Source organism: Diadema antillarum, unplaced genomic scaffold, assembly GCF_040938485.1.
Source record: "Diadema antillarum isolate AM-2024a unplaced genomic scaffold, OU_Dant_1.0 seq00000693_RagTag, whole genome shotgun sequence".
Taxonomy (NCBI): domain Eukaryota; kingdom Metazoa; phylum Echinodermata; class Echinoidea; order Diadematoida; family Diadematidae; genus Diadema; species Diadema antillarum.
In genome coordinates, this window is record NW_027271598.1 from 832924 (window position 1) to 855722 (window position 22799).

The following is a 22799-nucleotide window of genomic DNA, read 5'->3' on the forward strand; positions in this document are numbered from 1 at the left end:
CTCGCCAAAATATATCAAAATTTAGGGTTGCCTATTACATTTGCAATCACCCTCAAAAGACCCCTCTTAAGTGCTTCAAAAAGCATATCATGAGGACTTTTTTTTTAAGTCCCTGCCGGGATGAGGTTGGGGTTGAACACTTTTTCAGAAATTAGGGGCGCAATTTTCGCGCTTGCCCCGGGCGCCGTTTTCCCTAGATACGCCACTGACTACCAAGTACAGTCAGTATAGTAGCCTACTGGAAGCAGCAAGCTCTGGAAGCTCTGGGAGTAGCAAGTTACTTGCTACTCAATGTAATTAGTAATAGCACATGGACTTGGTAATCTTTAGTAATAGTAGATATGAATTTTTTCAATGACTGAAAGTTAAAACTGAAAGATAACTGAGTGTGAGTCTACAAATTGTGGTTGGATGACTTTATTGCGCCTAAAATTCACTATAGATATCTAGGTCTAGGAACAGTGGCGTAACTATGGGGGGCATGGGGGGGGGGCACGTGCCCCCCCCCCCCCCCCCCAATCCGCTGGTAAAAAAAAAAGAAACAAGGGAAAAAATAACCTACGAAAATGGTAATTCAAGGGTTAGTAAACTGCTTTTGAAATCGACATGAAAGAATGTTCAAGAAAAAAAAGATATTTTTCTAAGATTTCTTTTAACCATAATAAAGAGGTATAACATTGTTCAAAAAGCCCGGAGTCGACAAAAGATTGTGATTCAGCGTGACTCCTGGTTGGCATTTTGAATACAAGCAGGATGTGCGCAGTGACTCAGAATATCGGAATGGCAAAAAGAGTCGCTGCAATGTTGCGCAATGTGATGTTTGATAGGTTGTACACATTTGCTATCAAAGCTTGATCATTGATTATGCAGTGTTGCTATACATACTAGTCTATATTAAAATGCCTCGCATTGCAAATAATAAGACTTGACCTTGGCTATTTCCTAAATTTTCCATCTATATGAAACACACACACTCACAAACACAAACAAATTAGGGGATGCTCTATATAAAGTACAGATTTTGGACATCCTTCTCCCGCTTGGTCACTTCGACGCCCCCTCGCTGGTCATACCTCCCCCAATCATGAACATAAACCGACACCCTTGACTACCAGTGGCGGATCCAGGGGTCGCACCGGGCGCCCCCTCCCTCCAATGCGAAAAAAATATACATGTAGCTACAAACGACAGTTTTTGGACGGTAAAATGTCAAAATTTTTAAGATCGCTCGCCTCGCTCGCTCGCATTTAGATATGCCATTCTCCTGATGTTACTGCCAGTAATTGCTAGCAGTTGCGCCCGGTGCGCCCCCCCCCCCCCCCGAATTTCCAAAGCGAAAAAATATAGCTACAAACGGCAGTTTGGGGACTGTAAAATGTCAAAATTTTCAAGCTCGCTCGTTTCGTTCGCTCGCATTTAATCGTTATGCAATTCTCCTGATGTTGCTGTCAGTAATTGCCAGCAGTTGCGCCCGGTGCGCCCCCTCCCCTTAATTTCCAAAGCGAAAAAATATAGCTACAAACGGCAGTTTGGGGACTGTAAAATGTCAAAATTTTCAAGCTCGCTCGCTTCGCTCGCTCGCATTTAATCGTTATGCAATTCTCCTGATGTTGCTGTCAGTAATTGCCAGCAGTTGCGCCCGGTGCGCCCCCTCCCCTTAATTTCCAAAGCGAAAAAATATAGCTACAAACGGCAGTTTGGGGACTGTAAATGTCAAAATTTTCAAGCTCGCTCGCTTCGCTCGCTCGCATTTAACCGTTATGCAATGCTCCTGATGTTGTTGTCAATAATTGCCAGCAGTTGCGCCCGGTGCGCCCCTCCCCTTAATTTCCAAAGCGAAAAAATATAGCTACAAACGGCAGTTTGGGGACTGTAAAATGTCAAAATTTTCAAGCTCGCTCGCTTCGCTCGCTCGCATTTAATCGTTATGCAATTCTCCTGATGTTGTTGTCAATAATTGCCAGCAGTTGCGCCCGGTGCGCCCCCTCCCCTTAATTTCCAAAGCGAAAAAATATAGCTACAAACGGCAGTTTGGGGACTGTAAAATGTCAAAATTTTCAAGCTCGCTCGCTTCGCTCGCTCGCATTTAATCGTTATGCAATTCTCCTGATGTTGCTGTCAGTAATTGCCAGCAGTTGCGCCCGGTGCGCCCCCTCCCCTTAATTTCCAAAGCGAAAAAATATAGCTACAAACGGCAGTTTGGGGACTGTAAAATGTCAAAATTATCAAGCTCGCTCGCTTCGCTCGCTCGCATTTAATCGTTATGCAATTCTCCTGATGTTGTTGTCAATAATTGCCAGCAGTTGCGCCCGGTGCGCCCCTCCCCTTAATTTCCAAAGCGAAAAAATATAGCTACAAACGGCAGTTTTGGGACTGTAAAATGTCAAAATTTTCAAGCTCGCTCGCTTCGCTCGCTCGCATTTAATCGTTATGCAATTCTCCTGATGTTGTTGTCAATAATTGCCAGCAGTTGCGCCCGGTGCGCCCCCTCCCCTTAATTTCCAAAGCGAAAAAATATAGCTACAAACGGCAGTTTGGGGACTGTAAAATGTCAAAATTTTCAAGCTCGCTCGCTTCGCTCGCTCGCATTTAATCGTTATGCAATTCTCCTGATGTTACTGCCAGCAACTGCCAGCAGTTGCACCCGGTGCAACCCCCTTAATTTCCAAAGCAAATATATATATATATATACATATATTATTATATATAGCTACAAACGGCAGTTTGGGGACTGTAAAATGTCAAAATTTTCAAGCTCGCTCGCTCCGCTCGCTCGCATTTAATTGTACAGTTATGCAATTCTGATGTTGCTTCCATGAGGTGCCCCCCCCCCCCCCATGTTTTGACCCACGGTACGCCACTGAACACCCCCCTTTAAAAAATCCTGGGTACGCCTATGCCTCAAACACTAACAAAGTGGGATTTAAATTAAAGGGGAAAATATAAGAGTTTTCTGTCGAATCAAACTTCAAATGACAGCTAGGAAGTATTACGCCACAAAGGTGATAAAAGGGACATTCTTTCTTTATTTCATTGCCTTTTGATTTAGGAATCTAAATATTCTTGAGACAAATTCTAGAACTAAATATCATTTTCAAAGTTCTTAATTTGAAATAACACTTGAAATTTTTATCATTTTTTATATTGCCTCTTGCATGCCATTTGAATTGCGAGTTGACAAAAGATTCTTAATTTTCTGTATTATTTTTTTGCCTTTCTTTATCTCTGAGGGTTACAAAGTCATGATAGAGATCAAAGGATGATTTTTTTTAAACTTAATTTGTATTTTTTTATTGTTTTGAATTGTCTTTTAATTAATTGTTGTCATTGCATATGTTACGTGGTAGAGTACATAGCATGAATGACAACTTATCCATTTTTGCAATTTTTACTTTAAAGTGCTTTGGAAGAGAAAAACAAATGTTCACTCATGCGTAAAGTTTGCCCTTTTTATTGTCCTACCGGGTTGATAGCCAATTAGATTACCTTTTTAACATGATGTATAAAATATTGAATGATATCTAGCCAAATTTTCTCTGAGAAATGTAAACTTGAAAAGGTGTTCACTTTCTTTTTTGCTGTTTGTGTCTGATATGTTCTGGTCACTATAATACCTAAATACTTCTGTTTATAGTGTCTACACAATTATGGTTAAATTTTCGTACATTATTAATATTGATTTCGAGGAGAAACCATAGCTCCCTATACAATAGCTTCCCCTCCATTTTCAACATTAGGCCTAATTGTACGGTAACCCAGGCACAGTTATTAGGCCTATTATATGTGCACGTGTATTTATTTCTTCCACAATTAAATTATGTACGTGTTTGATATTAATATTTCGATGTATCGATAGTAATAATATAGGTCTAAACAATGTTTGTTTCTTCTCGTGGTATACCGCTACTCGACTCTTTGTTGAAAATGAAATAAATGGAAATGGAAACGACGTGTTCTCATTCTCTCGTTAGTCATCGTTAGTCCTGCGCAACTGTATCATCTCATAAATGACATTAAATGTATCAAAGTAACCTTGTGCATAAAGTGATCTTATATATTCCTCATCCATCGCAATTTCGTCGACACATTCGAGGCAGCTGCAATTTGTCCCCAATATTCATTCATCATCATTCGGCAGGAGTTATTGCACTTATGAAATGTATACTATATAAAACACAGGGTCGACAGGCAATGAAACTTTGAAGGCGCTCTGCATGCTCAATAGTTTGTAGAGCAAGATACTCGTATTATCATGTCCAGTTTAGTTGATTTTGGCCTATCCGTGAAGTTAGTCTTTTAACAAGTTGTTCAGTATATAATTATGCTGCCCAAAGGATACTTCGTTGGAAATTCCAGACTAGGAGCTCCCTGAAATGATTATGGTCCTTTGTGGAGTATGTTGATTTTAGTTGGCATTTCAAGCAAAATGTCATTGAACGATAAAACGTGTAACAACGAAATAATTCATCAATTTAGAATAAAATGAGAACAACTTCAGTGACAGAGAGTCAACCACTGATGACGCCATATAGATTCCATACATTATGGCTTACTGCAATTCATACATACAAAAACTGTACAATTTATTTGCCGATTTAAAAATGAGACCATCCTGGAGACGGAAGTTACATCAGTCTAAAAGATAAGCTTGTTATATAAAAGATAAACTTGTTACATACAAAATGCGCAGCAAAACTCAACGCGTAGCAACAAGTTTCATAAATAAAATTGATTTCATTTGATTAAAAAATCAAGACTATAAAGTATAAAGACTCTGTTTACACAATATTGTGCAAAAAAAATGATACGAATAATAATGATAATAATGATAATAGATAAAACTAAAGGCCCTATTCATCGTCGTAAACATATCAATTATTATCTATGCTATTGCTTAAAGAGTCAAAGAGTTGAATTTCCGTCTGTTTTTCCTGTTCATACGTCCCTCTATTTCATTGTTTTTTCTCTTTTCAGGCATTACAATATCACTTTTTTTTTTCTCCACAGCTATATATCATCTGTTTCTCTTGGCATGATTCTGCCGAAGATCGCTGTCTCCGTTGCGCGTTTTGTGTGTGTGTGTGTGTGTGTGTGTGTGTGGTTTTTTTTTTTTTTTTTTTTTTTTGCTATTTTGTCTTCTGTCTGTTAGTCTCGTCTATTCCGTTTTGTTTCGGCACAGCCTTTTCCTTCAGTAGTTGTTTTGTTGTCTAGTCTTGTTTCATGCTTGTTCGCGTTTGATAGTCTTGTCCATTCCGTTTTGTCCCGTATACAGCCTTTCCTTCAGCATCTGCTTTGTTGTCTAGTCTTGTTTCATGTTTGTTCGCGTGTATGAAAGTAAGTGTATTTATCTGCAGAACCCAATTCTCAGTGGGCTTCCAGATTTCTTCCTCTTCTTCCTTCTTTCCTTTTGTATTTATGATGCTTCAATTAATCTTCCCATTGATGTTTGGTTTTTTTTTCCCAGAGGGGCCCACATTCTACAAGCTCTGTCTTTTTAGTGGGTCTCTCCATTTTTCGCACTTTAAGCAAGGTTATATACATGCACTTCATTTCGACCACTTCTGTTTCTTTTTTTTTCTATAATGTATAATTATTATAAGGTCCTCATTATTATTGTACAGTCTTTTCATTGCATAATGTTCTGTTTACCTTATTCTCTGTTATAAAAGAAGTGTAACATATATGTTTTGTCGAAAAATGAAATAAACTTTGAATTGAATTGAATTGAATTGAAATTGAAAAATTATGCTTAAGGTAGGGGAAGTGAAAGATTTGCATGGCCATTCATCAAAAAAAAAAGCGATTAGGAGGTAACGTTATTGTCCGATGTACCATGGGCACCATTACACAACAGCAGTAATATTCCATCCCGTATCAATATGGAATTCTTGTAGGTCCTGGAAGTTCTGAGGGCTTCACGATCTCGATGTCGTTAATGGGACGGGTTCTTGAACATTCTTAAGACGGCTATCCTGCGAGTTTCATAAATGCTACTGTCTTGTCCTGTCTGTAGTCTTCGTTTGTCTCAATTGTCTTCTACTTTGACCTTTCTTCCAAAAACACGATTTTGTTCAAACAGTTTATAGGTGTTTGTATGGCCGGCGGAAGGGGGGGGGGCAGCTAAGGGGGCTCGGGCCCCCTTCCACCACACTTTTTGTGCACCATACAAAGGAAGACATTAAGGTATCATCACTTTGCCCCCCCCCCCCCCCCCCCCCACTTTTTTTTTAACCAGGAAGTACGTAAGTGGCACTAAAAAGAAATATAGATAGAGATCTTGAAGTGTGAGCCCGGTAATATGTTTTTGCGCTGAAGACCGTTTTTTTTTTTTTCGTTTTCTTTTTCGTTTTTTTTTTCTTTTTTCGCTTGTCAGCTAAAGAAACCCGGAAGTGGAAGGAGAAAGATGAGCTGACGACCTATTTTGCTTTTGTTTATTTGTTTGTTTTTGTTTTTGTTTTTGTTTTTTGTTTTTGCTTGTCAGCTGAAGAAACATGGAAGTGGAAGGGAAGAGATAAGGACTCTTTTTTATTGCTTGTTAGCTGATGAAACCCGGAAGTGACTCCCCCCCCCCCCCCACCCCCGCCCAAACACACACACACACACTTTTGAAAACGCCCCGCCGGCCCTGTTATGAACTCACCTACTTTCTTTTCCATTTATAATCTCTATGTGCGTTGTTATCACTATGCCTTCATGTAATCATTGTTTTTTGAAAGAATTTACATGTTTGAAATAGCGTCTGATCTGAATATTCAAAGGGATATCAAGTATATTTTGTTTATTTTATATAGTGCCTTGTCACCGCTTATTACGTCTCGTTGGCATACAATAGTACGCGGCCCATTATGACAAGCAAAATCTGTATCAGGATAAGGTTCATTATCCGATATTTGACCAAAATAGAAAAAAAAAGAACATGCCGAAAGCTGCTTCCTACTTGTAATCGCTTGCCGGCATTGTAATGATAATCATGATAATCAGGGATGTAATGATTATGTCATTACGTAACGCATTATATTCTGGCATCTAATAAGTACACATAATTGCATGCGGCTTTTAAAGCAGATACATAATTTTTATCGGCAAAGGTCTTTTGTGTATGCACACACTCACACACACACACACAAACACACACACACACACACACACGCAAATACACAAATCCATATTTTTCATTATTTGGGTTTTCTTTCCTTTTCTTTTCTTTGTTTTCTAATCATGGTGGTTAAAAATGTGGAAATTCATGAGCCATAAAGCTTATACTAATCCATAATAATGATAATACCCGGGATATCCGCATTAACAACGCATCACTCACCATTAATGTCCTCACAAAATCGTAGATGCAAAACAACACACATTAATTTCCCCTTCCTCATTGTTGTCAATAAAACAGGACCACGTTCGTTAAAGGGATGATTAATGTCCAGATCACTAAGTCAATGTCCGCGTGGTGGCAGGAAAACAAAATCATTTTTAGCATGATTACCTTTACATAATGCTATTTAAAGCCGAGCGCATAGTCATGAAAACGCTGATGCTCATGTTTTGTGCGTTCACAAAATGATTCTCCTTCCACAGGTAGTCAAATAGACAGGTCTATCAGCGCTTTATGAGGCCACTATTATTATCATTATTATTATTACTCGTGAATGCATAGTTAATGTCCAGATTACTGCATTGATGTCTTCCCTTTGATATGTAAATAATATCATATTTAGCACTGTTGTGTTTATGATTAATATAAAGCAATGTGTTATATATATCATCTTTTCTCATGAGTGCCGCCGAGCAATAGCATGAGGAACATTTTGTACACTAGTGTTGCTTGGTTGTTTTATCATGGATTTAATGGAAGGGCTACAACCACTTAAAGGGGAAATTCACCCTGAAAGTTACTTTGTGTGAGTAGAAACAGAAAACAAGAAAATATCACTGTTATAATTTGAGCATATTCTGATGAAAACTATATAAGAAAGTCGGTTGTTGTTGTTGTTGTTTTTTGTTTTTTGGTTTTTTTTTGGGGGGGGGGGGGGTTGGGAGGGGGGTTGCGATTATTGAAGCCCAAATTGGCAACTTCATGATGCTTCATGATTTTGATGATGGAATATCATTTATTTCAAGCATACAAGGCTGTATATAGCAGAAATATTTCAATGAACATAATAAGGGTGCACGGACAGCAGGTAGCCAGTTCACTTGATGGGAAAATAAATCATTCTTATCTTAAAGCAAAGAGCAAATGGGGGAGGGGGTGAGTTCAATCGTAACATCAAAGAATTGCCCATTGTATCTGATTGATCACAACTTCAAACAATCATAACCTTCATTTAAAGTTTCCATTAGAGTTTGCTCAAAACTTTCACTGTCCTGTTCCTCTAGATTTTCTGCTTTTTTTTTTTGCAGGGCGGACTTCTCCTTCATCATCTCCAGGCCTCGATGATTTACACATACCCCTCCCGCCCTCTTTCTTCATTCTCTACAAACTTTTTTTTTTCGAGCTTGGAAGTATATCACGGAGATCTACTGACAATATATCATGCTTGCGTCATCAGCATCAGATCATGGCCTATAAAAATAGTAGACTGTGTATTAGAGAAAGAAGAAAAACAAAACAAAATGAGAGATAAAAAATGTAACAGTATCCTTGCACCGCCCACAATCTCATAAATACTGCAGCCGAGCGGCAGACCCCGCAGCACACCATAAGACGAATGATACTGAAAGAAGGAAATTTGTACATAATTTAAGGGGGGGGGGGGAAAAAGACTGCGTCCGATTCTAACGGGAGATAGGTCATCGTTTGCTCATAGGGATGATGACCTGTACGTCCGAAAATGATTGTACCGCTAATCAGCTTATATTACTCAAACTGATGAAAACAACGGACTGACTGTCTTTTTGGAACATATAAGAAGATAATAATTCGTCGGCTCAATGGAAAAAGGGGTTAGCGCACCTTCGGGCTCAAATTTTCCAAGAAAATAAAAATTTGTCATTCGAAAGCAGATGGCATGAGCTACATTTTCATATCAACAGATATGTCAAATTCGATCTAATTTTGTAAAAAATCCCAAAAGAAAAAGGCGATAACGTGCCGTATGCACGTCTTTGTGGTAGCAAAAAGGGGTTAACGTGAATGCGCTCTTTCGCTTCTCTTGCCTAAAGCATGGTACGAGAAGCATAAAGGGGTTATCGTTCATGCACAACCACATAACGCTTTCTCGTAATTTCGCTTGCAATGCGTCCTGACAAGTGAAAAGGCGTTATCGCGTCGTTCTAACTGTACTGACGCGCGCGCGCGCGCCGCCTGAGATGAGCTAGCGCATCGGCTGCATGCTCAATATGCCATGTACATGTACAGTATGCATAATGGGTACGGTTAGTACGCAGAGTCTACCGGTATTAAAATTGACTTCAATATGATATCATTAATTGCATTGGACTGCTGAATTGAAGGACGTCAACTATCTCATACTCCGTAGATCTACCCGTGATCGACGACGAACGTCAGAGTTCAGACGAATCGGAAAAATGGTAAGGATAAACCTTAGTAGATCTAGATCGATCTAAGGGCCAAATCGTGAAATCAGCCACCACTCACCTCGCTCGTGCGCTCGCTCCGTATACAAAGTCGATGGGAGAGGGTAACGGGCAACAGCACTGACGAAATAAACGGCAGTGAATGGACTGGGGACTTATTTCACGATAATGCCGATCTAATTAAGTTAGACGACTTTATGTTAACACTATTTTAATTGCTGTTGGTTTTTTTTTTTTTGTAGAATTAGCAGCATGATTCTCATAGGATTACTTACAATTTAGATTTGCTGGACCTCGATCTAGAAACTCTAGATCTAAGTTAGTAAGTAGTTAGATAGACCTAGACTATAATCTAGTCTGAGACTAAAGTTAGATCTGGTCTATAATTTTAATATTATAGAATATAGATCGATGTATAGATATGTATAGACCCTAGATCTAGATGTTAGTTTGGGCGCTAATGTAGTTTCATATCCATGCTCATAATATATGTTCTCCCGAGTAGAATTTCACGAAATTTCTAGACCTAACATTTAGAGGCTCGACTCTAGATAGACCTAACACTAGTGGTTAGATCTAGATCTAAATAAGTTACACTCGCAGGAAATGTTCTCAAACATCAAGTCAGTCTTCCAAATTTTGAGCGAGATCGGATCACGGGTAGGGTCGATATCGGCTTCGAACTTAAGTCCTACATTGTCACGTCACTCGCACAGCCCCATTCATTATTTTGTGTAAAATCTAGATCTAGCGTTAGGTAATATTTCTAGATTCTAACGTTAGAGAGGCAAAATCGTGTTTCCGGCCCCATTACTTGAATCGATCATCGCGATATAAGAGACAGATTCACGGCCTAGGGTTAGGAAGATCGCGATAAGGAGGCAGACTCACGGCCTAGGTAGGGTTGGGGAAATCCTGATATACATGTAGGAGACTGATTCAAGGCCGAGGGTTAAGGAAATCGCGACATATTGATAGGTTAGGTTTAGGGTTATATAAAAGATGCACGGTGGATATCAGCCCCACCAATGTGGTAACAGCGCGCAAACGCCGTTTGGTGGGGTCGTAAACACGAGTAGATCTATGATACTGTGCTCACCAGCCCCACTGCCGTATAAATCCTGTAGGCCCTAGCTGTAGTCTGTACAATTCACATCTGTTGGTTCTGAGCGCGATCAGTAATTTGATATAGAGAGTTATGATCGATCAGCATGTAAGGTCCCATATCATATGTATTTGTAGTGATGGGGCCTATTTCACGAGTAGATTGATCTATGCCTCTACTAGAGACTAGACAAGTAGACTCGTCTATCGCTAGCTATCTCGCGATACACAAAATACCGACTGTGGCTAAGTCAGTGGCTGTGCGAGCGATGACTCGTCGCAAGAATAGCCACTACCTCAATAATATGCTAAGTCTTTAGATCTACTGTAGTTTGAGTTTGTCTAGATCTCTATCTAGACGTGGAACACCATTCTATTTTTCTAAAAAAACGTCATTTGCATTGCGTAAACCCATCCATTTGTCCATTTGCATTTAACAAAACAAAAAATGACACTGGAGTGGACCGTAAGTACGTAACAGCACAAAAATATACAATTTTTTGGACAGCCATTATGACTGAATTTCATACCGTTTTCAGTATTCACGTTGCGTACATGACATGTCCAGCTGCCCTGAAAACTACCCTCTTTACTTGACCTTTTGGACAACCCTTAGATCTATACCATTTTCAGATTTACAGTGGGCTCGTGAATTCCATATAAAATATCAAATATATGTAAATCTTCTGTATCTGTATCCTCTTAAATCATTTTAGGACACCATTTAACTGTTACTGGAAGCCTCACAGTACAATCATATAGACGTCAGCATGGAAGGGCCTCTGGAGAACAAGTCTGATGGTAAGGGTGAAAATGCCATTTAAAATTGATCCATCGTTTGTTGCCGGATATATTCAATTTCAAATGTTAGGGGAGGGGAATGTTATATGACATTTCCATGTCATGATGTATAAGAATGCTATTCGCTCCGTCTTTTAATTTGTAATAATTTTGTAATATTTATAACATTTGTGATGTACTTTAGTATGCAGCTAAGTGGCTAAATGTAATTTAAAGTTAAACGGAATATCTATGTGTTTATTCCTTGGCATGAATGCAGATTAATATCTATTAATTTTAGAGCAAATAACTGAAATGAAGTTTGGCAGAAACTATTAACCCAATTACCGTACTCTAAAAGTACTCAAATACTTGTATGTTTCACTCCTCCAGTTCACCCTGGACCTGAAACTGACTTGTTGATGTATGTTGAATGGAAAAGTAATAAATCCCGCTATTTTTACTTGCACATTCTCAAGTCTGCCTGAGCATAATTATAATAAAGGACTAGAGCTTGGTGAAACCTATCAAACTGCTTGTATTATAACTTGCTGAGAGAAAACATTCTAAATATTGCCAGTGTTTTTAGTGATTTATTGCATATTCTTTCAGAAATGAACCACACAGCCCAGCCCAGCCAACTTTTCGAAGGCCCACTTAGGGAACCTTGTACTACCGATGCCAAGAATGAATCAGTGCTTCATCGTGGTGACAAAGACGACAGCAGTGACGACGACGATGACTTGCCCCTAGCAGTATTGATTAAGCCAGGTATATACAGAAAAAACCCCAGCTACGGTAAAGTGGTAGAGAGTAACGTGTTTGTAAATTCCCTCTTAAAAAAAAAAAAAAAAAAAATCATTGACAGATATGCAATTCCATTTTTAAATTACCTAGCTTAATTCTTCAAGGTATGTTGATTACAACGAATTGCAGGATTGGAGTCGATCTCGTCAATTAAAATTTAATGTATAAATAAACATAGCCAACTTCCGTAATGCTGATGAGTTGCCCTTTGGTAGAATTTACTAAACAGGGTGTGTAATATACATAAATTAGCACTTATGTAGAGATAAGTGAGCGTGAAATTGAAAGTTCATTTAATCTACATTATCAGGGACAAGTTCATTATACCATTATTACTGCATATTCTAAAGTCTTCCTGAGCATGATTAAAATAAAGGACTAGAGCTTGGTCAAACCTGTCGAACTGCTTGTATTATAATTTGCTGAAACAAAACATTCTAAAAATTGCCTGTGTGTTTTTAGTGATTTGTTGCATACTCTTTCAGGAAAGAACCACATAACCCAGCCCAGACAACATGGTAGTGACAAAGACGTCAGTGGTGACAGTGGTGTTCACCCTGGACCTGAAACTGACCTCTTGATGTATGTGGAATGGAAAAGAGATAAATCCCGCAATGTCGTCAAACTGAGTGAGGTGAAATGTATCGGACTTCCTCTACCAGGGAATACAATAGAAATGAAATGTGGTAAAAGGAGGAAGGACATCTGGAAGGCGACAATTATAGACACTGAGGAAATTTATGATGATGACTGCAGTGATGATGAAGCCCCAAGTACCAGCTCCTACATCGAAAAAGAAGAGGAGTCTCCTCGTGCTAATTCAACCCAACAAGGTTTGTAATGATTTGTGCGAGATTGTATTGGGGCATCCCATATCAACCAATGTATTTCTTTAAAATGATAGGATAACGAAAACAAAGGATTCAATATTAATGGAACTAATCTCAGTCACCTTCGGTGTGTTGATGTGATTGTAATAATTTGAAATACAACTAGCTGAGACTGAGATGTTGTCACAGCTTGATAAGGAGAGTAAAGTGAGTATTACAATTAATATGTTCAAAACAAAAGTCATCGGCCAGTGTTAAGTAAAAATAAGATTTGAAATGGTAGAACAAGAAATTTAATAAGAATCCAAAAAAGTTGATTGTTAAAACCAGAATTGTATAGTTCGAACAATAACATGTGTAAGGACCGAGTGCAATAATTTCCTGAACAATTAGAACACGTATGGTCTGTGTACCTTGGTTAACGTTGTGCTACTCTGCCAATATTTATTTACACACTTCTCTTCTGATATACTCTTTCAGAAATGAACCACACAGCCCAGCCCAGACAACTTTTCGAAGGCCCACTTAAGGAACTTTCTACTACCGATGCCAAGAATGAATCAGTGCTTCATCGTGGTGACAAAGACGACAGCAGTGACGACAACGATGACTTGCCCCTAGCAGTATTGATCAAGCCAGGTATATACAGAAAAAAAAACCCAGCTACGGTAAAGTGGTAGAGAGTAACGTGCTTGTAATTTCCCTCTTAAAAAAAAAAAAAAAAAAAAAATCATTGACGGATATTCAATTCCATTTTTACAACTCTACATTATCAGGGACAAGTTCATTATACTATTTTGACTGCATATTCTGAAGTTCTTCCAGAGCATAATTATGATAAAGGACTAGAGCTTGGTCAAACCTATCGAACTGCTTGTGTTATGATTTGCTGGAAGAAAACATTCTAAAAATTGTCATTGTTTTCGAGTGATTTGTTGCATACTCTTTCAGGAAAGAACCACATAACCCAGCCCAGACAACATGGTAGTGACAAAGACGTCAGTGGTGACAGTGGTGTTCACCCTGGACCTGAAACTGACCTCTTGATGTATGTGGAATGGAAAAGAGATAAATCCCGCAATGTCGTCAAACTGAGTGAGGTGAAATGTATCGGACTTCCTCTACCAGGGAATACAATAGCAATGAAATGTGGTAAAAGGAGGAAGGACATCTGGAAGGCGACAATTATAGACACTGAGGAAATTTATGATGATGACTGCAGTGATGATGAAGCCCCAAGTACCAGCTCCTACATCGAAAAAGAAGAGGAGTCTCCTCGTGCTAATTCAACCCAACAAGGTTTGTAATGATTTGTGCGAGATTGTATTGGGGCATCCCATATCAACCAATGTATTTCTTTAAAATGATAGGATAACGAAAACAAAGGATTCAATATTAATGGAACTAATCTCAGTCACCTTCGGTGTGTTGATGTGATTGTAATAATTTGAAATACAACTAGCTGAGACTGAGATGTTGTCACAGCTTGATAAGGAGAGTAAAGTGAGTATTACAATTAATATGTTCAAAACAAAAGTCATCGGCCAGTGTTAAGTAAAGATAAGATTTGAAATGGTAGAACAAGAAATTTAATAAGAATCCAAAAAAGTTGATTGTTAAAACCAGAATTGTATAGTTCAAACAATAACATGTGTAAGGACCGAGTGCAATAATTTCCTGAACAATTAGAACACGTATGGTCTGTGTACCTTGGTTAACGTTGTGCTACTCTGCCAATATTTATTTACACACTTCTCTTCTGATATACTCTTTCAGAAATGAACCACACAGCCCAGCCCAGACAACTTTTCGAAGGCCCACTTAAGGAACTTTCTACTACCGATGCCAAGAATGAATCAGTGCTTCATCGTGGTGACAAAGACGACAGCAGTGACGACAACGATGACTTGCCCCTAGCAGTATTGATCAAGCCAGGTATATACAGAAAAAAAAACCAGCTACGGTAAAGTGGTAGAGAGTAACGTGCTTGTAATTTCCCTCTTTAAAAAAAAAAAAAAAAAAAAATCATTGACAGATATTCAATTCCATTAACATCAGGGACAAGTTCATTATACTATTTTGACTGCATATTCTGAAGTTCTTCCAGAGCATAATTATGATAAAGGACTAGAGCTTGGTCAAACCTATCGAACTGCTTGTATTATGATTTGCTGGAAGAAAACATTCTAAAAATTGCCATTGTTTTCGAGTGATTTGTTGCATACTCTTTCAGGAAAGAACCACATAACCCAGCCCAGACAACATGGTAGTGACAAAGACGACAGTGGTGACGACGACGACGACTTGCCCCTAGCAGAATTGATTAAGCCAGGTATGGAAAGGAAAATTTGAAATAAAAATTAAAACACATTGCACTTTACCAATTTGTAATTGCCTAGCTTAAATCTTCCATGGATGTTGATCACAACAAAGTGCAGGTCTGGATTTGAGTCATTCTGGTCAATGAAATATGATAAAAATGAACATAACCAACTACCGTAATGCTGACGAGCTGCCCTTGGCAGAATTGACTGAACAAAGTGTGTTTATATAAATATAAATTAGCACACACATAAATTTAAATGAACGTGAGAATTTATCTGCATTATTTAAAATACTTTTAGGGACAGGTTCATTATAGTATTCTACTGCGTATTCTAAAGTCTTCCTGAGCATAATTATGATAAAAGACTAGAGCTTGGTCAAACCTATCGAACTGCTTGTATTATGATTTGCTGGAAGAAAACATTCTAAAAGTTGCCATTGTTTTCGAGTGATTTGTTGCATACTCTTTCAGGAAAGAACCACATAACCCAGCCCAGACAACATGGTAGTGACAAAGACGACAGTGGTGACGACGACGACGACTTGCCCCTAGCAGAATTGATTAAGCCAGGTATGGAAAGGAAAATTTAAAATAAAAATTAAAACACATTGCACTATACCAATTTGTAATTGCCTAGCTTAATTCGTCCATGGATGTTGATCACAACAAAGTGCAGGTCTGGATTTGAGTCATTCTGGTCAATGAAATATGATAAAAATGAACATAACCAACTACCGTAATGCTGACGAGCTGTCCTTGGCAGAATTGACTGAACAAAGTGTGTTTATATAAATATAAATTAGCACACACATAAATTTAAATGAGCGTGAGAATTTATCTGCATTATTTAAAATACTTTTAGGGACAGGTTCATTATAGTATTCTACTGCGTATTCTAAAGTCTTCCTGTGACATAATTATAATAGATAACAAATGACTAGCACTTGGTCAAACCTATCCAATTGCTTGTATTATAATATACTTAAGAGGAAACATGAACTAAATGCTAGAGTTTTCTGTAACATTTTTTTTTAAGGAATGGATGACATTAACCAGGCCACTGAGCCCATGCAACTTTCTGAAGACTCAATTGAGAAATCAGTGGGAACAGCCAATGACAAGGATGGTGGAGATAAGTCACCTCTACCAGAATTGACCCCAAAAGGTACTCAATTAAGATTAAGAAATGTTAACCAACATATAACTTGCGAATAGCCTGAATGAGAGATTAAGAGTGGATATACGATGTTCAGAAATTATTATTGACAGAAGCACAACCGTTTCACAAGCATATGCCAGAGTTCCGGGAATTAGATAAATGTAAATGGCTTGAATTCAACTTGTCATGCTGCTTGAATAGAAATTATATATCTATTTCATTTACAAATAGGCCTGTATGACAGTATATGTCTTGACAAGAAAATATAATTGACACAAGTTCGGGTAATTCATCTACAATTTTGTTAGATTCCATTTATGATGATCCATTCGATGTCAAATCTGCAAACCCTAGTGATATAAATGTGATTATTGTATGGAGTCTGGAAACTGAATTAAGGAGCAAGATAGCCAAGCAGACACGATAAAGAATTCATGTATACGTTCTTACAGTTGGAATAAATATCACATGGTTATGATATCACCAACAAAATATTGTTCACATTTTGAAAGACAATGAAAGGAAATAAGTGGCACATGTAATTTTTCGATGGCTACCCCTTTTGTCTGGGGAAAGGGGCTTTCACAATTGGTTGTGCGATCGCTATTGCCATTATTTCTTGATAGTATACTTTGTACAGGATCGCAAGCAATCGCAAGCGATCACATGACCGATTGTGAAAGCCCCTTAATTAGCAGCAGTGCGTATGATAACAAATTGCTAGCACTTCGTGAAACCTATCCAATTGCTTTTATCATAATTTGTTGAAAAGGAAACATGAACTAAATGCTAGAGTTTTCTGTAACATTTTTTTAAAGGAATGGACCACATTTACCAGGCCACTGAGCCCATGCAATTTTCTGGAGACTCTATTGAGGAAGCGGTGGGAACAGATACTAATGACGAGGATGGTGGAGATGAGTCATCTCTACCAGAATTGACCCCAAAAGGTACTCAATTAAGATTAAGAATTGTCAACCAACATATACTTTGCGAATAGCCTGAATGAAAGATCAATAGTGGATATATATGATAAGAAATTATTATTGGCAGAACGCACAGCCGTTTTATGGGCATGTGCCAGAGTTTATGGGAATTAGAGAAATGTAAATGGCTTGAATTTAACTGGTCAGGTTGCTTGAATAGAAATTATATATTATTGCATTTACAAATGGGACTGTATGACAGTATGTGTCTTAAAAGAAAACAAAATCGACACAAGTTCGGGTAATTCATCTACAATTTTGTTAAATTCCATTTATGACCATCCATTCGATGTCAAGTCTGCAAACCCTAGTGAAATAAAATTATTATTGTATGCAGTCCGGAAACTGAATTAAGGAGCAGGATAGCAAAGCAGACACGATACAGAATTCATGTATACGTTCTTACAGTTAAATAAATATCACATGGTTATAATATCAACAACAAAATCTTATTAAAATTTTGGAAGTGAATTAATATGAATAAGTGGCATATGTCATTTTCCAGTGCTACCCCATTTTTCTTGGTAACGACGGTGGGGTATTATTTGTGTGAAATATAATTTTATGTATTACTTAAGCCATGAGTTGGTAACAGTTAGTTAAAACAATGTTGGCTGTCACATTCTACGTAATTACCTAATTCATGGTCATAAGGGAATATTGATTTGAAAGTGTAAGATAAAACAACATACAAGTCCTCTCTAACATATCGGGCGAAGAGGTTATAATTTCATTAGTGTGAAAACATGAAAATGAATCTGTTGTCGAAGACTTGAAGTAAGCCATCTCCAAAATGGAAATGAGCCACGCCCCCTTAAAACACAAGTGAGCAATAAGGCAACTGACATTTGATAATGTGTTTGGAATCATTCAAAGTAATTAGTTGTTTTACTAAAAAGAGGCATTTGATCAATTGAATGGAAATATAAATGAAAAGTTAAAGTGATTGGAATTCGGCAACGAGTGTTAACTTGTTTTCCATTTTAGGTACTTTCTTGGATATAAGTCAAGCATTTCCTGAGTCGTTGTATGAACTGCAACAGGGCCTACCTATGTTCTGTTGTAATAGAGGATGTACTCGTGAAGTTTACCAGGAATGTATGACATGTTGGAAGCTGATCTGCTATGAACATTTTGTCGCAAAGGATCCTTGCAGTTGTCACGATGGCAAAGCTTGGGAGGTAAGAGTTAGCACGTTAAGTCTAAGCTTTAATTTAAAAATATCAAAAAGAAACTAAATACTAACAGTTCACCAATAATTCCGCGTGAGGTTTCACATACTTGACATAGTAGACAGACCTTGACATACTATTGTTATTTTCAAGAACTTCTCATAAAAAATATTGTCATGGTGACTTACAGTAAGCTTGGAGCTCGTTATTCAATATACACATGCATACATGAACTTGAATGTGATAAACATTGCCAGTCAATATTTATTCTAATTCTTCAGAGACTGTACCACAACATATGATTATTTCTAATGTTTCTATGTTGTAATCAAAATCAAACAAAAACTTAAGTCAATGGAAATGAACTAATATTTCTAATATTGATTTCTTCTTGCGAACAAACTAATGCAGATAGCATAAGAACTAAACAAGAAATCTTCAACACTTCGTTCACATGTAAACGGAAATAGTGTCGGAATTGAAACCAGATATGTTTTGATGCATTGTGTGTGACTCGTACTAATTATAGATAATTAAAATTGCGTTTAGTTCTTTATGAGAATTAAATTTCTGTTTGATTCTGATATATATATATATATTATATATATATAATTATATATATGTAGGATGTTACAGACTTCGAGCGAGAGCGAAGCGACCGTGAGCAGCAAGATCCAGAGGTCTCACTTAACCATGCAGACTTCGAGCGAGAGCGAAGAGACCGTGAGCAGCAAGATCCGGAGGTCTCACTTAACCATGCAGACTTCGAGCGAGAGCGAAGCGACCGTGAGCAGCCAGACCCGGAGGTCTCACTTAACCTTGATGATGCTGAACAGCAGAAGGTAATACGGATTTTTTTCTTCTCTTTCAAATATAAATCAGTGTGACAACAAGCAATCACACAATTAAAGACATATCGTCCTTTTTGCAGATCAGCAGAAAACCATCCAAACATCTGTAAACCCTAGAGCATGGTGGGCAGGTTGTATATTCAAAATGTGAAATAGTTAAATCATGTAAAATTCAAATAATGCACGTAAACAGTGCATGAGAGATAGTCTTGCTCAGACACTTGGAAGTTTTGTTTCTTGAAATAATAGTTATCTGTGTGTAATTTAAATTACAAAACACATTATGAACATAATGTACATTATAGAAGACATTATTCAATATTTTGTAAAAAGTAATTAAAAAGGACTGTGTCAGAGACTAATATATTTTTTCGAGGTTCGAAAAAATAAATTCAAATTATAACGGTAGTTTGTACTTCACAAATGAAGACCCTACAGGTCTAAAAACTACACAAAGGTTTTTGTAACAGTGTCTTCTTCATTATATACCTTATTGTTTTACACCAATTGTATACACAAATTCAATGCAAAAGGGACATAATGTCTTTAAGGCTCTCCTTATCAATAAGTCCTCTAAATCACAAACTTATTAAAACAATCATATCAATTGTGCTTGTACTAGCATTTTGCTTATTTCTCCTGATGGCATAACGGCAATTGACTAAGCTCCTTCAAATTTAGCCAGGCAGAACGATAGCAGCCTCTTCCCGTGTTTTGAATAAAAGCGATATTTTTTATTCTTAATTCATAGATTTGTGAATTTATAACATAGTTCCCTGAAGACAGCATGGGCTTTCAGTTAAAACTATTAACATGTCATCACAGGCACCTTCAAAGCTTTTGAAAGGCTAATGAAAACTTTGCTAAAAATTTAACCCCCTTTTTGTATTCTCTGTTTCTTTTTGTTTTACTGAGTCCAGTTAGATATTCAGATAATGCTCTTACATTGGCTTCTTGTCTCCATATATCACTCGAAGGATGAAATAAATGAGACGGAGCAAGATCAAGGTGACCGTGACTCCCTCGAGCATCAAGAGGGTCAGCATACCCAACATGAAGATAACATGCACGAGGTTCAAGACAGTCAGTCTGAGGTGATTATATGATATAAAAGGTGTCATGAATTATGATAATATGAGCAGTATTTCAACAACAAAAATCTCTGTCAAATCATTATCTACACTTAGTAACTGCTTATTTCGGAAAGTGTGATTGGCTCTTCATACACGGGTTATGTACTGTAGTTCAATTACAGACTTGCAATAGCTTACAATCAAGTCCATTGCAAACGCGCCAGAAATTTAGTTTCTAAATTCTAAATTCCAAAATTCGCTACAACTTGGGGCACACAAGGATCAGACTGGTTCCACTGTATGGAATAATCTCCTTTTAGTTAGATAAACTTTGCTCTTCATCAGAGTCCTTTAAAAGTAGTTTAAAACTCACTTCTTTAATGCTACCTTTTGATTACCCATGCCTTGTATTAATAATTTACTTTCTATCTTACTCTTCTATTTTCGCGTGGAGCATTCTACAGAGTGGATTTGCCGCATTACAAATCTCATCAATCATTATTATCATTATTACTTACTGTTGCAGAATTTTAGGGAAACTAATATGAGAACTGCCTCGTGCCGTTTTTTCGACCTCTAATTTACGTCTGTAAACTCGCTGAAAAACGCATACGTTTTTAGACGCTAAACGGTTCAGTGTAGGACAGTACCTTTGTATTCACGAAACATGGCCCATATCTAATATTGACTTTTCACTTGCATATTGACATGTTTCTGTGGATTATTTTTGAACCTTCAGTATATTCCCACTTTTTTACAATAAACTTATGAAACAAATTTCCTTTTTACATTCTGTGTGCTACATGTAGCAAGGAGAAAGAAAGAGTTAATCATGTGTTATTTTCTATTTCAGAAACGTGGGAGGAAGAGAAAACGGAATCCAGAAGAATGGAAGAAAAGACAGCAGTCAAGAAAACGTAATCGGGGATAGGAATATGTTGTACGTAATAAAACAATCCCTGCCAGAAAGATAGGAAAGAAGTGTAACACAAAATGTCCCCATAAGTGCTTCTCTAAGTTCTCTGATGAAGACAGGAAAACATTGTTCGAGGATTACTGGAAAACGGGCTCCTACACCCGTCAGCGAGATTTTATTCATCACCATATTTCTCGGTCCAAAGCAATACCTAGAAAAAAGAGAAAAAGTCAGAAGCGAGTGCGTCACATGTACAAATACCATCTCCCGCTCACATCACAAAGGGAACGAGTGTGCAAACATTTCTTTCTCAGTACTTTGGGAATTGGTTCCAAGCTTATTGAGTATACATTGAAGAAGTATGAAGGCCCGTTTGCACGAGAAGACAGGAGGGGAAAGTTACCGTCAGTGAACAAAACTTCAGAAGAAGATGTTAAAAAAGTATGTGAACACATTGATTCATTTCCTGTTGTTGAATCACATTACTGTCGTGCGTCTTCAAAAAGGAAATATCTGGACCCTTCTTTAAGCGTTTCCAAGATGTACGCAATGTACGAATCGTCTGTATCGAAACCAGTTTCCTTCGCAGTGTATAGAAACATTTTCAATTCCCAATATAATTTGGGATTTCATCATCCGAAGAAAGATGAATGTAACACATGTGCTTCATTCAATAATTCAACTCCGGAAGAAAGGGAAGTTAAAGAGCAGAACTACAAGAAACACATTGCTGAAAAGGAAAGTGCAAGAGAAGAGAAACAAAGAGACAAGGAACGAGCAAAGATCGATCCAATCTTTAGCTCCTTTACTTTTGATCTTCAGCAGGTCTTGACTACACCCTATGGCCAGACATCTTCGTTCTATTACAAGCGGAAAATGTCTACGTATAATTTCACTGTATACAACCAGGCTACTGCATGTGGAAATTGCTTTGTCTGGCATGAGACTACAGCGAAGCGGGGAGCATGTGAGATTGGCTCATGCCTCTTAAAGTTCATGCAGTCACTTGATCCTGATACCACACACATAAGTTTCTTTTCTGACTGCTGTGGAGGCCAAAATCGGAACAGAATTATAGCTTGCACTTTGCTATATGCAGTTCTGCACACTAATGTTGCCATCATTGACCATAAATTCTTGATCAGCGGACATACTCAAATGGAATGTGACGCGATGCATTCCTGCATCGAAAGGAACAAAAGGGGAGTGACAATCCATCACCCCGACCAGTGGATACCAGTTATTCAAACAG

The 22799-nt window shown here is 37.8% G+C and overlaps 2 protein-coding genes across 2 annotated transcripts; both read left to right on the forward strand.

The window, feature by feature from the left end:
- Positions 1–10101: 10101 nt before the first annotated feature.
- LOC139737439 (uncharacterized) lies at positions 10102–13744 on the forward strand. The gene is made up of 4 exons (XM_071648115.1): positions 10102–11448; positions 12040–12198; positions 12720–13067; positions 13545–13744. Exons 1-4 carry the CDS (start codon positions 11418–11420, stop codon positions 13742–13744), a joined length of 738 nt encoding a protein of 245 aa, XP_071504216.1. The 5' UTR covers positions 10102–11417.
- A 2099-nt stretch (positions 13745–15843) lies between these two features.
- LOC139737440 (uncharacterized) lies at positions 15844–21562 on the forward strand. Its single transcript, XM_071648116.1, has 7 exons — positions 15844–15960; positions 16427–16555; positions 17368–17499; positions 18523–18716; positions 19334–19549; positions 20536–20652; positions 21485–21562. The coding sequence occupies exons 2-7, from the start codon at positions 16429–16431 to the stop codon at positions 21560–21562; spliced, it is 864 nt and encodes a 287-aa protein (XP_071504217.1). The 5' UTR covers positions 15844–15960; positions 16427–16428.
- Positions 21563–22799: the final 1237 nt, after the last annotated feature.

Bases quoted from the DNA above. Each gene is read 5' to 3' on its own strand.
- LOC139737439 (XM_071648115.1), top strand. From the start codon at position 11,418: ATGGAAGGGCCTCTGGAGAACAAGTCTGATG. The intron at 11,449-12,039 runs GTAAGGGTGAAA...ATATTCTTTCAG, and splicing joins TCTGGAGAACAAGTCTGATG to AAATGAACCACACAGCCCAG. The intron at 12,199-12,719 runs GTATATACAGAA...ATACTCTTTCAG, and splicing joins AGCAGTATTGATTAAGCCAG to GAAAGAACCACATAACCCAG.
- LOC139737440 (XM_071648116.1), top strand. From the start codon at position 16,429: ATGGATGACATTAACCAGGCCACTGAGCCCATGCAACTTTCTGAAGAC. The intron at 17,500-18,522 runs GTACTCAATTAA...TTTCCATTTTAG, and splicing joins ACCAGAATTGACCCCAAAAG to GTACTTTCTTGGATATAAGT. The intron at 20,653-21,484 runs GTGATTATATGA...TTTCTATTTCAG, and splicing joins TTCAAGACAGTCAGTCTGAG to AAACGTGGGAGGAAGAGAAA.